We start from the raw sequence: 17,034 nt of genomic DNA, 5'->3' as shown, positions 1-17,034 counted from the left end.
CCTTTGCATCCAAACTTCATAGAACAAATCCTTTTTTTAAGAGGCTTTGTTTTATGTTTTTGGTCTAAAAATGTGTTTATGTTATATAATTTGACTCCAAGAGTATAGTTATATAGTAACCTGGAAAATGCAAGATATCATAGAAGCTAAGAATAATATAAGCCCCAAAGTCCTGTACAGTTCTCATATAGTTGAATAGTAGAAATCCATGTATGCATGTGCTCTTCATAGAATTTGAGGGTTGGAATATGCCTAAAGTTTCATCCCATTCACCAAAAGCATCCCGATTCAGATACCCAACAAGTTATAGGCCAGACTATACTTTAATGTCTCCAAGGAAAAGAACCCACCACTTCCCTAGGCAGTCCATTACATTTTCAGACAGATCTGATTTTTAGGAAGTTTTTTACTGATATCAAGCCGAAAGTTGACTCCTTTTAACTTGTACCCATTGCTCTAAGTTCCTCCCTCTGAACCTGTGATTTCCATCAGTTTACTCTTTATAGTCCCAAAGCAGTATGTGTATGTGTTTTGTAGTCTGGTGAACCCTATGAGCCCTCTCTCTTAGGAAAATGTTTTTAAATACATAAAATAAATATGATTACAAAGGAAATTATATTGAAATGCAAGTATCAATTAAAAAAAAACCTACAGACTCTAAGTTAGAAAGTTGTCTGGGACACTCAGAGATTAAGTGACTTGACTCCAAGGGCAATCAGCCAGCATGTGTTTGGGGCAGAAATTGAACTAAGAGCTTCCTAATTCAAAAATCAGCTCTCTATTCACTATGTCATGATGTCAATCTTTAGGCAGCAACCAGTGAGAAAGATCAATGTCCAGTCCAGGATGAGTGTTCTGTACTCTAGTTTTTGTTTTTGTTCCTGTGCTTTGTCTAATTGAAAATTAGCTATTTACATATAAATACAGGCAAACAGTTCTTGTACTACAGAGACCCCTTTTCTGGGGGTGGTATGTTTTATTTGTAAGTAAAAAAAAGTAACTGGTTCGGGGGAAGAATTTGGGGGTAAAATTTAAACTGTTAAGATTGTTTGGAAAGATATTTTGAAAAGAAAGGGTTATATTACATAGTAATTATATATATATATATTATATGTATATATAAAGACATATCCTTTCACATATCCCATGTAATTGTCACAGCATCTTTATCAGATGAAATAATATGTTTTACTATCCCCATTTTATCAATGTGGAAACCAAAACTCAGGTTCTGTAATTTGGCCAAACTCACTCAGCTAAGAAGTAGCAAACTCAGGATTCAAATTTTTTTAATTCTAATCCAATGTTTTAGCGTCAGCACTCAACTGTGTCCCAGTCTCATAAAGCCCTCTCATCTTTTTATCATTGATCATACTACCCCATGTATCTAAAATTGACTTCCTCCTTCCTTCTAGGATTTCTTGTTGTTGACATTATTCCCATCTTTCTCTATCCAGCTCCTCAGTGAACCTTTTGTAGTTTCATTCCTTCCTCCCCACCTTGAGATGATCTCTCACTTCCCAAATCAATCATAGTACTTTGAACATTCTACTTTGTATTTCAAATGTTTGCGTGTTCTTATTGTCCCTTGATTTTTCTGAAAGCTTCTTAAACTAGGGGCTGTCTTATTTCATCTCCATATCTCCACTGAGTGTACATCATGGACACTTAATACTTAGTCATACAGAAATAAGTTAACGCACTAAAATAAGTTAACACACTTAACTTCTGAATGTAGAGAATCTGTGATGCTATTGTTGTGACTGAAATATCACAGATCTTATTAGCTGGTCTGCATAAGTTGCTTTGGACAAAAATAAGCAACAAATCATTGCCTAATGGATAACCTTATAATGATGAGCCATTATGTACTTAGGTGATTATTGGATATCCAATGTGAAGTGTATTGCCAGACCCACACTCAAAGCTATTCTGTCTTAGACCCCATTAGCTACCATGGTCTTCTCTCTGGTTTAGTTGGTAGAAAAACACTCAGGTATCTCAATGCCAAGTTTAATTCATGTTTTGCCAAGAGAAAAAAGGTGTTTTTTTTCTTTCTTTAACCTGATTTTTGAGAGTAGATTGTATTTTCACAGAACCATACTCTCAATTTCTTCCTTGTAGTATAAATTGCTCTCAGTAGAAAATTGCCTTTTCCTCCCCTTTCTATTCCCTTTAACTTTCCCTTTCAGCTTCTGTTGTATATATATGCTAATTTGTTTATCATGGGTCCAATTACATGTCCAATTAAAGAGTTGTCTGTGATTTGGTTTTCCCCTTGAAATTCTGGGGTTGAAGTAGATATTTCAAATTGAAAGAGTCCCCTCAGAAGTAGCATAGGCAGTGCACTTAAAAGCACAGTAATTCATGGACTTGACTTGAATTCCATAAGCTAGGCTTTCTCCTGATTTTTATATTCATTTATCTTCTCTCTTGATAGAAGAGAGTTGCTATGTCTGGTGTCTGTTTACACTGTTTGGTTTGATGTAACTCTAAGTCATCTAATTTAAAATGAGGATGTCATTTATTCTCTTCCAAAGTACTGTGAGAAATTAGTTTTCCTCTTTATTTTACAGTTTAAATTTAGCTTAGTACTATCATAATTAGCACAAAATATTTTTTAAACTATAAAAATGCTTTCCTTATCATCAACAGTGTGTTACTTGAAAATAAAATTCTAATTAGGTGGCATAAGATGACATTTCTGCGATTTTTTTTTATTTTTCATTTGAAATTCATCTGACTAAACTATATTTTGGTGCTCTTTCCTAAAAACAATTATGAATAAAATATTCATTGTTAATTGTATTTTCAGTTAGAGTCCTTTTTTTTTAAAGGTGCCTTTGCATTTTAAAATGAAGTATTCTTCCATATACTGCAGTTGGTTCTGAGAAAGAATAATATATTCAGAAATGATAAAGTGGGCATATTACTCTGTATTAGCCCTAAGATAATTGGGAAATAAAAGCAAAATAAGAAAGAACTTGAAACAAATCTACTCCGGGGAAATAGTGCTTGAAGATCAGTATAGAAATAGAAAATTCACCTAATAAAAACAATACTCTTACTTAAGAAAATGAAGTTGGTGTGGTAATTTGGACATAATGCATTCCCCTGCAGACATTGCAGGGCTTGGGGGCCCAAAGGCTTAAAGGATCCTAAGAAACCAATGTTCTAGTGTCAAATTTCTCTATGGGAAATGTCTATCAGGTATTATCAGAGACTTAAAACTCCATGAAGAACTGAATTTATGCAGTGTAGCTGATTTACAGTATAGTTTTAGAAAGAGGAAATCAGCACATGAGACTAATAATAATAATAATAATAGTAATAGCCAACATCTATGTAGTGTTTACTATGTATGTTCCAGGAATTGCACTGAGCACTTTCCAGTTATTAAATCATTTGATCCTCACAATAACACTGTGAGGTAGATGCTATTATTATTACCGTTTTACAGATAAATGAACTGAAGCAAACAGAAGTTTAAGTGACTTTCCCATGGTCACACAACTAGTAAATATCTGAGGCCCAGCTTTAATGTCAGATCTTCCTTACTCCAGGACCAGCGCACTATTTACTGTGCCATCTGGTTGCCCAATAGACACTAGTGCAAGACAAATTAAGTACAAAATTAGGTCTTGCAGAATATGTGTTATGTAGGAGTTAAGAGTAATACAGAAGAGATCACTGTGGGCAGGAGTAGTCAGAAATGGCTTGGTGGAGGAAGTAGTGAATAGTATGGACCTTAAATAATGATACATAGAATTTTAAATGAGAGGAGGTAGGAATTCCATGTCTAGGGAAAGCAGGAACAAAGGTTGTCACTTCTAATAATGCAGGTCTACACCTTCTCTTCAATATAGAACTGGACCTGTATAGGGTCCAGTTTATATTGGTATGAGGAACTCACCAGTAAGGAAACATTTTCCTGTAAACATTCTTTTAATGCAGATCTTTACCTTCTCTGCAATTTAAAGTCTTGGAGAATTGCTTAATGCATGGAAGGCCAAAGGATTCAGGTCCAGGGTCTCACTATTTGTGTGACACTACATGTCAAAGGCAGGAATTCAATCTAGGTCTTCCTGGCTTTAAGGTTGGCTCTCTCCTCTGTCTCTTATGTCAGGGTCCCATGTGCACAGTCTTTAAGACAGATATTATATATTGGAAAATTATGAGAAACAAAGTTGGATAGGTATTTGAGGACATAATAATGTGAATACTAGCTTAAGAATACTTTAAAGGAAGGATCATTATAACTGATGAGGTAAGGAAGGGAGAAAGGAGACAGAAATGAGAAGAAGTAAGTGCTTATGATGTCAATCAGATGCCCCTCTCCCCTCCCCTCTGGTGGATGGGGTCAGAGCCCAGAACCCAGGGCCCTCAGAGCTAGCCAGTATTGCAGTCAGGATGCTGCTGTTCCACATGTCCCTCTCCTGCCCACCAGTCATCCATATGGACCTTCTCTCATTCCCCAACCAGCCATGGGTAAAAGAGGTTCCTTGGGCCAGTTCCAAGAGCTACTAAAGAGCATACCCCCTAGGGTGGAGCAACAAACCCAAGTTTTTCTCCTCCCTTTCCCACAGATATAGTAATAAGCTATAGCTAGGAGATTTCAAGATTGAAGGGGACCTCTAGCAACCATCACTTTTTCTCCTTTGCCTTTGGAAGTCAGTTCAGTGCAGTGGAAAGAATTCTTAAAGATAAATGATTTCCAGTTTGGAGTAGGAGGACCTATGTTTGAACCCTAGCTCTGTCCCTTGGACAGGCACTTAAATTCTCTGGAATTCCTTTTTTTTTCTCTCAATTTTAAAAAAGGAAGTTGGAGGGAGGGCGGGCTTAGATGATCTTGCATATATCTTCTGTCTTTAAATCTATATTCCTGTGACAGTGAATTTAACATAGTAATAATTAATGTAATTATATGTATATGATGTTTGTGTGTTATAAAAATGGTAATAAATACTTGCACATATTGTTTTATTAAAAGCATAGGAGTATTGCAAAAAGGGGTATATTTCTGCATCAATTTTGAAAACTACTGCCTTAGGATGAAGATCAGTTATTCAGCTGGTTGAGGATTGGCTGCTGATAAAACTATGGTCTGTGTAGAGAAAAGTGGAAAAATCAGTGGCTAAGGAAGCAAGGCTCAGAGTCATTAGTCTTTTACAGCCAGGGATCTGAAGATAATCTGTGCTAGCTGTTTCCTTTATTTCTAACCATGAGTGGAAGAGACAAATAAACAAACACATTGCCCATTAGCTCCTAAATTAAAAAGATACAGGAATTGAGGGGACATGAAGTGGAGTTTGCTTGATATAATAGCACCTGAGCTATTTTATGTACATTTTTATGTACATATGTACATAATATACATAAGGTAATTTCTCAAAAATGTTTCTTGGAACCCAGATTAAATATATGTTATGGTTCACTCAGGGATTATGACCCCACCTAGTGTTCATATTAATTTTTGTAGAACAATGGTAGCTAAGCCTTTTACTAAAGTCTTAGGTTGCTAAACTATATTTTAAAGAGAAGTTCATTTGTTTCAGTTATGTCTAACTCTTCCTGACCTCATTTGGGGTTTTCTTGGCAAGGATCCTGGAGTGGTTTGCCATTTCCTTCTCCAGCTTATTTTACAGATGAGGAAACTGAGGTAAACAGGGTTAAATGATTTGTCTAGGGTCACACAGCTAGTGTCTGAGGCCAGATATGAACTCAGAAAGTTGAGTCTTCCAGATCCCAAGCCCAGTGCTCTATCCACTGCACCACTTAGCTGCCCATATACTTTAAAAGGATGTCGTTAATGTGAAGAATGTATTTCTTGATTTTTAAAATAATTTGATAAATATTTTTAAACAACAAATTTTTACCAAGCATTTTTTGGATTTAAATCCCATCTCTGATGCATATCATCTATGGGATCCTAAGCAAGTTACTGAACTGCTTGGTGCCCCAAGCTGCTCTCTTCAGAGTATAGGCTATGGAACAGCCACCCAGTCAATCAGTATACATTTAAATGCCTACTACGTGGAGGAGGGACTATGCTAAGCTCTAGGGATACAAAGAAAGGTAAGAAACAGTCCTTGCTTTGAGGAATTCACAGTCTAATGGAACAGTTACAGATCTGCTTGCTTACCCCAATGAAGATGCAGATCTATATTTGAAACAGCAATCCCATAACCATCTACTTCTGTATTGTCTTATGTTCACTTCAAACAAGGTCTTCAATGTGTTTGCAAAACATGGAGTTTTCCAGTCCCCTTTTCTGATCAATTTTAAAGTTAACCTCTATTAGACATAGAAAATAGCAATATTTTTGAGTTTTCAGAGTTCAGAAATACAAATCATTTTACGTTACGGTGTATTCAAAGAGATCTTAATCTCTCCTTGCCATTTTTTGTCATTTCTTATTTTTTTTTAAATTAAAGATTTGCTTCAAAGATATTTTCAAATTATGAAATACAATGAGAAAATATTTTCTATATAAATTACTTTAAACTTTGGTTAATAGTCCTCTGCAGATAATAAAAGCTACTGTTAACTAAAAATGATAACTTGCAGTTTACTTTAGACACTAATGGAACCTGAAAGCTTTTTAAATAGTCCTTCCTCTACCCCCCCCCAAAAAAAAACCCTCACCAATGGCAATGATTTAATGGTTCATTTTGTTATACAGGTTGACCATATACCTGGCAGTTTTCCTTTTTGCATAACTCCCTCATATAAATTGTTATACTGTATGCCATATGTTGTGAGTGAAAAGCTATTAGAATTCAGTGGAAATATGACAGCATCTCTTCTAAGAATTAAAGCAATTCCCAATGGTGGATGTACAATCTGTTTTTTTTTCTTTTTATGGCAGTTTTAATGAAAGTGAGATAATTTCATTCTCAAAGTAAATGTGTTGCAATTGTGAACTATCTCCACGTTCTCTCTCATACACTATGTGAAATTTATTTTTACACAATTGAATTTCTTCATGGTTCAGTGATTTTCATTTACTTTGCACTGGTCTATGGAAAGTGAAAAATAGTGGAATCCGATCTGATGTATGACATGATACGTGTCGTATTAAACTGCGGTTGCTAAAACAACATAGATTGTAAAATCTTTTTTAGTGAGTCTGTGCCAAGGTTGATGAAATTTTCTATTTAGGTTTGACTGGTTTCCTTTCCGTTTTGACAGTACATATCCCTGTAAGTGCACTTCATGTTTGGCTCCAGGAGCATGAGTGTAACCTGATCTATGTTTTGTGTTGTCTGCTGACCTAGACAAGAACAGTTGTTGCCTTGATCAATCTCCATCTATTCTTGTCATTTAGTGGACAATTAATACATCCTTGTAAAGACTCCCTAGAGCATCCCTTTAAAATTAGATCATTTTACACAAGAACCACAGGAGTTAACATTGAAAAAGAAAAGACTGGTTAAGAAATAGAAAAAAGTACATTAAGATCTCAAACTGTCAAATTGGACAGTTTTCCACATACAGTAATAAAAAGAATCATTGCTTTTTGTTAAAATGTTTCATAAAAGGCCATGCTATTAAAATAGTCCATTTTCATTTCTAATGGTCTTGAATTGACCAATTTTTTTAAGTAAATGAAAATGATCTATCTCCATGGGTATACTATTACTTCTGATTCTTCTTCCTGACCTGTAAGAGCAGAAACTTTCTGGAGAAGAATGAATGATATACTTTAGTCATAGTTTAATTTAATAGCTGTTGGGGAAACTTTTTATGTTACTATTAAATTTAAAATACAGATATGTATATTATATATATATATATTTACAGTGTCTGGTTTCAAATAAATAATTTGTATAAACATTTTTAAGAGTTGCTTGGAATTTTTTTAATATAAGAGATGAGTGGCAAATAACCTTTGACTTGAACTAATAAAAATATGCATATTAATATGGGAAAAAATGAAATTTTTTAAAAGGTATTTTAATTTTTTTTTGCTTTTATCAGATAGCTAAATAGTATAAAACTATGGTGTTTTCTGTAGTCCTGTACTTATAAATATACAGTTAGTCTGGGAATATTAAAAATACTAGCCAGAAATTAAAGGTAAAGCAAATTAAAATTTTAAATCATTTTAAGGTGTGTAACTATAATGTAATGAGACTTAAGCAGCCTCCTTACCATGTATAGCTTATAGATTGTCATTATATTTACTGTTCTACAAAATGGATAGTTATATAATGAAATGTTCTTGTATTTATAAATATTTCTGAATTTGAAGGTTCTGTAATACTGTTCTTAAATTTTAATATTTTAAATTCTTTCATAGAGGCAGGATATCATTTACATAAAATGAAATGTGAACTTTAGAATCTAATACGTTTATGTGACTGTCTGTATATGTATATATCACATACATGTGATGACATGCACTAATACATGTATTAAATTCACTAATTTGTGCACATTTCGAGTCAGTGAGGTCAGTGTGATTAACTGGAATCTTTGTCAGTAACTCTCTAGTAGGCCATATGTGCATTTGTCTTATGCTTACATTTAAAATGAATCACTACCTACATCATTTAGGCACTGAGTCAACTTTCCTATTTCATTCATCTTTACCAAAATCTGGTATATGTAAGTGAAATGAATAACTTTTCTTTTTTTCTGCTATGAAATGGCACTGTCTCTAAGAATCAAAGTCTTTTATAAAGAAACTCTGGAAATTATCTGTAGAAGTTAAAATACAGATTTACTTTCATAAAACATGAATGAAAAATTTTAATTGTGAAAAAGTCACATTTAGAATTTTCGTGGTTATCAAGAAAATCCTAGAATTTTTTTTTATTAAACCATTACAAATACTTGAGTGCCTTCTAAATGCCTGGATTTGTATAGTTAAGGAGGAAATAAGATCCATAATAAATGAGATACTAACTACAGTAAAAGTATATGATATTATTAATAGAATTACATATAATAGTAATAGGTAATAGACATTCTAGATGAGGAAACTCCTGTCACTTTAAGTTGGCACCTTCTCTGAAACATAACATCTTAGACAGTTGTCTAGAACTTAATTGAAGTTCAGTCACTTGTCTAGGGTCTCATAATCAATATCTATCAAAAGTGAGCCTTAAAACCCAGCTCTTCCTAGACTTGAGACCCCAACTCTCTATACTTCACTATACTACTATATAATAGCCCTATATCATACTGCTTCTCATTGTTGTAATATATTGATCAAAAGTTATACATTAACTTTGTACAGTAAAATGCTATATATAAATTTAATGAACAGATAAAATTGATCATATATACACAAGTAAATTCATTTTTTGCTCATTAATCCCAGACAATTAATAGTGGCATTGAAATTTATCAATAGCATGGCACTAAAATGACTCTGGGTATGTATGTGTGTGTATATAGTAAAATAGTGAGACAGTGTTCCTCATATTTGAATTTGTGAAAGAGTAGGGTTTTGCTTAGGGAGTTTCATTCAGAACTACTGTACTTGCTCTTTTTCTAAAGTAGAAATACCTTTTCTCCTTGGTAAAGATCTATGGCAGCCCATTAAAAAAAGATATTTTTTCTGTATTTCTAGATCATATCTATGAGTAGTAGAAAGTTTAATATTTGAAGTATTTAATATTTGAAAATTTGTACCCATTCTTTCTAGTGAGTTTCATTAACTAATTCTATAACATGTACACTTTACATTGCAGTAATAACTTGCCTCCAAAAAACTGTACTTAGTATTTCTAATCTTAATTGCCTAATTTTTTCCTCTAATAATGGCAACAAGCAAAATTTTGGTTAATAATACTTTAAACCAGAAAATCTAGGGAAAATAATGCCATTGCCTAAATATTTTTGTGTCTGATCATATCATTATTAAAGCCCTAAACTGATGTCTCATTGTATTACACAGAGGTGACCCTGAGTTCTCACACCCAGTACCAGCAGAGCATAAGCATTGGAGGTTTGACCAAACTGAAAAAGCTTCAAAGATGAACCTACTGTTTCTTATTCATTGAATATCCTAGCTAAGTCCAGAGAAACCATCATTGATGAAATTATGTAGCCTCTCCCATTCAGGTCAACAGTGTAGGGGAATAATTTGCTAGATTCTTTGTCAGCCCACCCATATGTTTACTGCATATGCTTCCTTGGTATGTAGAGAAAGAGATTTAAAGTTCTATGGTTAGAATTCAAAGACTTTCATAACCTGGCCTCCTCCTACCTTTCCAGACTTCTTGTACCTTACTCATCCCAATAATCTCTTCAGTCTAGTGATAACAGCCTCCTTACTGTTTCTCGCACAAGACAATGCATCTTCCAGCTGTACATTTTCTCTGGTTGTCCTCCCTTCTTGGAATTCTCTCACTACTTGACTTTCCTGGCTTTCTTCAAGTCCCAGCTAAAATCCTACTTTGTACAACAATCTTTTCCTGATTCTCCTTTGATGTTAAAGCCTTCATTCTGTTGAATATCTCCAATCTATCCTGCATGTGTGTAGCTTGTTTGTAGCATAGTTATTTGCATGTTGTTTCCCATATTAGGCTGTGAGCTCCTTGAGAGCAGGTACTGGTTTTGTTTGTTTTAATCTTGGGGGGGTTTTGTTTGTTTTCCTTTTTCTGTTGAATCCCCAGTGCTTAGCATAGTGCCTGACACCTAGTAGACAATTCTTTTGGCCAACAAAGGGATATGATAGGCTACTCTTAAGCCAATACCTTTATATTGAACCACAATTAGGTGTCCTGAGTGACATTTACTTTTAACCAGGGCATTACTGAGTGACTTAAAGTATACTTAATATTTTCCCATACAGAAGTGAGGAGGAAAGGAGGGACAAAATAAATCTAAAATAAACCTATCCTATACCTTAATATTGTTACCCTCAAATGAACTAATATGTAAATTGGAGTTACAAAAAAGAACATTATTCATATTAGTTCATCCAACTTATTTTTTGATGTTCTTAGCTAAATAAAAACCTAACTACCTGATTTTCAAAACAATACAAGAAAATTTTTCTGAATATTAGTTTTTCTTTTCTCTACAGGCACTACAGAACGGGTGTGTTTGATCCAGGGAACAGTTGAAGCACTAAATGCAGTTCATGGATTCATTGCTGAAAAAATTCGAGAAATGCCCCAAAATGTGGCCAAGACAGAACCAGTCAGTATTCTACAACCTCAGACCACAGTTAATCCAGACCGCATCAAACAAGTGAGTGTTTGGTTGGGAATTGAAAGAAAAACATTAGCAACTTAGTACAAATACATTTTAAACAAAGGGTTATTTGTAAACCATTAATTTTAAATATAACTTTTAATTATGTAATTTTTTTTGCTTAAAAAATGTCACCATAACCCCCTTTGTTCTATTGTTATACAGTTGTTTGGCCCCCTCCTAAAGTGTATAAACTACCATATCACAGAGTAAACACATGAATTTTTTTCATTAGAAACATATATCGTCCATTGACACATTCTAGTTAAGTTGTAGGATTTTCTATTCACTTAAAAATGCATGACTCATTTTTTTTCATCAGTTATGGGGAAAAAACATAAAGAGGAATAACACCCACGGATTTCCCAATACTCTTTTGTTAAAAATCATAGTTGGAGCCTACACTATAGTTTTTAGTTTTTGTTTTTGTTTTTTGCCTATGAAATTTTAGTTTGCTAATTCAGTTGTCATATTCAACATTTTTTATATCTACTTACACAAGTATTAGCAAATTTGTATACATAACAAGTATTATTCAGTTCTTTAATCAAGTATTTTGTTCTGTGTAACTATATAGTTATTATGTAGAAGACATTATAATACAATGTAAATTTTTTTGAAAGGAATTTTTTTGTAACCAAAATTTATTTGGTTATTTTTAAGATATTGAGGATGATTGGTTTAATTTAGGAAATCCTATATGGTCATATATGGTAAAAATGTTGCCATAAGCTGTGCTTAATTTGTAAATATGTTTAATATCATATAATAGTAGTCAAGTATTGATCTGTATTTCAGCCTTGTTAATTTAGCTAATTTTAAGTCATGACCAATTTATGGATGCAATAGTATACCTTGGTGGAAAGGTCATTATTACTTCACTGATTGACCTAAGCATTTAATTTATTCTTACAATATTGTGTGTATGTATATAGGTATGTATGTGTGTATAGGCATACATACATACATATATTATATATAAATACCATATATAATTAATAAAAAATGGTCATATTTGGCATAGTTAGTGAATTGCATTGCCAAGTAGTACTTATTAAACTTGTGTTTTTTAACCTGGTGAGTTGATAATGTTAAAAAAAATTAAGCCTATTGTGTTTACTAGTATGAAAATTGATATATGTAAACATATTGTATTACTTTAATGTAAGTATGGAAAACTCATTTCCTAATTACAGGATAATGTTCACTAAATAGTGATTCAGAATCCCTAGTATTTTTATAGAGAGTATATAGTCAATTTAATAGTATAATATATATTTCATTTTATATTAATTTTAATGTAAAATTATATAATCTTTATGTTTATATATTATCTAAAATTCAGTGTCTATAAATTGATAAAATGAATGTATTTGTGTGTTAATATTGGATTTTTGCAAACTTGACAACAGTAAACAACATCCGCTTTTTCTGTTATCCTTTTTACCATTTTCTGCATAACTTTAAATATGACGCATATTCAGAAATAGTAAAAAAAGCATTATTGGCATAAAAATAATTTTAATGATTAATACCATAGAAATAGAACTATCAGTTTGTCCAGTATAGCTACAGATATTAGGACCTGTACAAAAATTTGTAAGTAAAAAAAAAAAATTTGTAAGTAAAAACCACCAAGGGTTTAGGACTTCTTGGAGCATCCTACAGATAGAGGGTCAATGGAATTTCTGCTCTAACACTCTACCCTCAACTTCTCTCTCTCTCTCTTATCTCTCTCTCTCTCTCTCTCTGTCTCTCTCTCTCTCTCTCTCTCTCTCTCATTACAATAGATGGTGAGGATAATGTTGGTGTTAGAAAAATATCTGAATTTTGAAAGCAGTAAAATGCAGTAATAGGATGAAAAGTCTGATTATTGGCAGCTTGTTTATGGGAAAATGTCACAAATATCACTGCATAAGTTTTTATAATCATCTGTATGTACATTCATATAAAATTTACAGACAACCATATATCCTGAGCCAGAAACAAATTATGCCAACTAACAGTAAAGAAAGTTTGCCTTGTTTTTATTTGTACTGCACACATTTTACCAAAATTAAAGTCAACTTTTTTGAAATGCAGATTTACATGTGTTCCAAGGCTTGTAGAGGAAGGCTATATAAAGCAAATATTTGTAAGGATTACCTATTCCCTTAACTAAAAACTGAGGCAAGATACTACACTAATTCAAAGCATTTACCAAAATTTTCATTTTTAACTAGTTGTAACATATTTAGAATTTAAGTGCCACATTAAAAAATAAAAAAGTATGAGATCACTTTTAAATTCTATAGAACTGCTTAGGAAAAATAAATTATAGCAATATATATAAGAGGGGAGAAAATGTTTCTTAGTACCTTTTAACAAACTTTGAATTGCCCACACAATTCGCGAACATAATTGTTTCATGAGAAATTAATCTTTAACATTTGGAATTGGCACATTTGAAGTTAATTTGTCCCTTATGCCCTGTTCTCCTTAAGAAGAAGCAACATAATAAAAGAGTGGTCAAAAATAAGGAAGGAGTCTGGATAATTTATTAATTTTGTTAGTAAAGGCAGCATGATGCAATGGAAAAAGAACTAAATTGGAAGTGGGGGTGGGCAGGTAGGGGAATTCTAATCCTGGCTCTAACACGAAGCTTATGATTTGGGCTAGGCCACAACAACTTAACCTTTCTATGCCTCAGGTTCTTCATTAGTAAAATGAGGGGATTGGACTAGATGATCCTTTAGGCTTCTCCAAGCTTTCAAGTTATATAATTCTGAATTGAAAGTCTACAGACTTTCAAGTTCTCTGTCAATAGCATTAACTATTTATTCTCTACACATCAGTTCATTTATGTAAATTTAAATTAGTATACAATTTAAAGGAATACTATTCATAAATTTATTTGTAGATTTTAAACTTTAAAAAACAACTCTACCGCTCAGATTCTAAAATAGTATATGTAAATTATATAATATTTTATAGTTAAGATAGAGATCTATTTAAGAGCCTCTTGTTAGAAAAGTTCTATTTATTAAAATCTTACATTCTTAGGAAGTAATCATTCACCTTTTTTTTTTCTTCTTATTTGCTTTGGGCTAAAAATTGACATGCTCAGACCTGATGTGATTTTTTTAAGCATTTATCTGAAATTTTTATGTAATACTTTTTGTTTTACTCCTAAGTCTAGTAAGATGTTAAGTTTAACAGGAAACAAATGCTTTAAAATGCTGAAGTTAAAAGTTTCCTTAAAGTTTTCCATTAAGAACAGATGCTTCCAAAATGCAATTTTAAATGTTAGGTTTAAGATCTGGATGACATCTCTTCATTTTTTTCCCAAAATGATATTTTTCTTCTAATAGTATACAAGTAATTTGGACTTCAGTAAACTGACTTTTTAAAAATAACAATATCTTTAAAAGATGTCTAATACTATTTTGTATCATATTTTTAATATGAATAAGCCTAAAGCATGTTGTCTTATTGAGAAGTAAGTAGTGACTGAGTTTAAGTTAACCAGATAGCACCTACCTCTTTTAATACTGTTGATGTAGGCATTATCATCTCTCATACAAGTCCTAGTTTCTTAAGTCATACAGACTATTTATGTATATCTTTGAGCACAGCGATGTGGTAGAGTTTCTAGTACAGACGCAGTTTGTCCCACTTCTGATTGTAGCTTCCGTGAACCATTTAGCCCTTGATTCTGATCAACCTTTATCAAAAACTCTGCTTTAGGAATTGTGTAATGTATCAGCTTGTTTATTCTCTTGTGCTTAAAAATATGTCAAATTAAAATGTCAGGTTTTTTGCTTAATTATCACAAACCATCTGATTTAAATCCAGCTAACCCAGGCAGAATTATATTGTACATAAGTTCTTCTGGAAAAATATTTTTTTGCCAAATTGGCATTGTTATAATGTGATAGAATAGTATGGATGACTTTTCAATTTTAATTTTTAAGATGTATTACTTTTAATCTTAGAGAGGCAGCATGGCATAGAGGTTACATTAGAAAGCTAGTCTCTAAGTCTGAAAGGTTTCCCCCCTGACATATATAGCCTTTGTGATCCTAGACAAGATACTTAACCTCTCTGTGCCATAGAATATAAGTTGCAGCATATAGAGGGAGTTTCCTCACTGAAATTTTTCTACACTAATCAAATTACAGGTCATGTCCCACAAAAAGAAAAAAAAATCAACAGCAACTTTAGAATACTTGATTCGTTGACTCAGCAAATATAAAATGAGAATTACTAAGCACATAAAGCTGTACTATGTGACTAGGAAGATATAAATGAAATTCATGCCTTGGTTCTGTCTTCCAGATGCTTTTTTTGCCTGAGGCAAAAAACAGTTGAAATAACATTTTCACATGGCAGTATTTTTAAGTGACTAAATTAGTAGTACCAACAATAAGTTCAAAGGCAGGTAAAAGAAGGGGAAACAACAAATGGGCTAGTTAGCTGGCAAGTTTTTGTGGATTTGAAGTAGATTTCACAGGATAATGGTTGGAATTGGATAGATCGAGGGAAGGGAATAATCCAGCATTTCATGAAGAAGAAGTTAGGAATGCATCATAGAATGCTACAGCTGAAAGTTATTTCACAAATCAACTAGTCCAACACCTTGATTTTACAGATAAAACAATTAAAACCCTAAAAGGTTAAATGGCCTGCCAGCTGATCTGTGGCAGAGACAGAATTCAAATAGACCTGTATGAAAAGAGCATAGGTTCCAAAACTGGATAGAAACTTAGAGATCATATGATCTAACCCTTTCATTTTGCAAATGAGAAAATAGAGTCCCAGGGGTGATAAAATAATTGATCCAAAGAAATAAAAGTCCTGAGTCTCAAAATCAGGATTGGAATCCAAATCCAGTAACATCAAATATACTGCTTTATTAACTGTATCATGTCACATTTGGTAGACAATGAGAAAGACCACCTTTTCTGTAATGGAGGATATATTGTGGAAGAGATAAAATGAAATCATGAACAGAAACTTAAATGTGAGGCTAAAAGTCAACTTGTGAACCAAAACTACTCTTAAAAGTTGTGATTAGTCTTTTGAGGGAACCCTTCGATAGGCAATGAAAAGCCATGGTGAAAGTGCTTTTAAAGGAAAATTAAAGTAGTGGTTGCTTTTGATCACAGCAGTCTGGGAAATGGATAAAAATAAAAAATAGGACCTCAGTCCTATCTAGCCCTCTCTTGTACAAGAATAGCAGTAGCATCAGACTGGTGATAAGACTCACAGTTTTTAGACCAGTTACAAATATTAAGTGCTATATACTCTTTGTTAAGAACCAGCGAGTGGATATGCTGCTGAAGGTTCTAAACCATGTCTATGTTGGCATTTTCACTTTAAATGAAACTTTCAAATCAGTTAAAAAGTTACAGATAAATGTAAGAGCATGCACCTAAAGGAAGTGAAAATTCTGCCATGTAATAATTTCAGCTTATTTGTCAACATCTATTGCAGGAAATTAAAAACTAGGGACATTCTATAAAGAACTTGATAAGTTTATCTCAAACTAAGTCACTATATACTTTGAAAACTAGTAAATTGATTTAGAGGTAGGCACAGAGGAGGACAATAAAAATATTTTGAGAGATTTGGTTAATTATTAAGAAATGATCATGATAAGGCTCATGGACTTCTCGGGTTTCTCATGTGTTTATGTCATGAACATATTCTTCATGAAAGTAATTGAAAGGCATTGAACATGAAGAAGATCAGATATCTAAAAAAAAGAGACAGAAATTGACTGTCTTAAAAGACAGGCAACAATTGGTTGTTGCTGTGACAGGTATTAGAAATCAGCTCTCT

At 32.8% G+C, this 17,034-nt stretch overlaps 1 protein-coding gene across 4 annotated transcripts in view; it reads left to right on the top strand.

The window, feature by feature from the left end:
* Positions 1 to 17,034, top strand: part of NOVA1 (NOVA alternative splicing regulator 1) — a 166,143-nt gene that overhangs the window by 111,935 nt on the left and 37,174 nt on the right. For all 4 annotated transcript variants that reach the window (XM_027869824.1, XM_027869825.1, XM_027869828.1 and 1 more), the window contains one exon: positions 11,042 to 11,208. In XM_027869824.1, coding sequence (XP_027725625.1) covers positions 11,042 to 11,208 — 167 coding nt within the window. The remainder of the gene's footprint in view (positions 1 to 11,041; positions 11,209 to 17,034) is intronic.

Source organism: Vombatus ursinus, unplaced genomic scaffold, assembly GCF_900497805.2.
Source record: "Vombatus ursinus unplaced genomic scaffold, bare-nosed wombat genome assembly UNPS02014794.1, whole genome shotgun sequence".
In the NCBI taxonomy this organism is placed as follows: Eukaryota; Metazoa; Chordata; class Mammalia; order Diprotodontia; family Vombatidae; genus Vombatus; species Vombatus ursinus.
The sequence above is the reverse complement of the archived record's forward strand: the minus strand, read 5'-3'. Positions and strand labels throughout refer to the sequence as shown.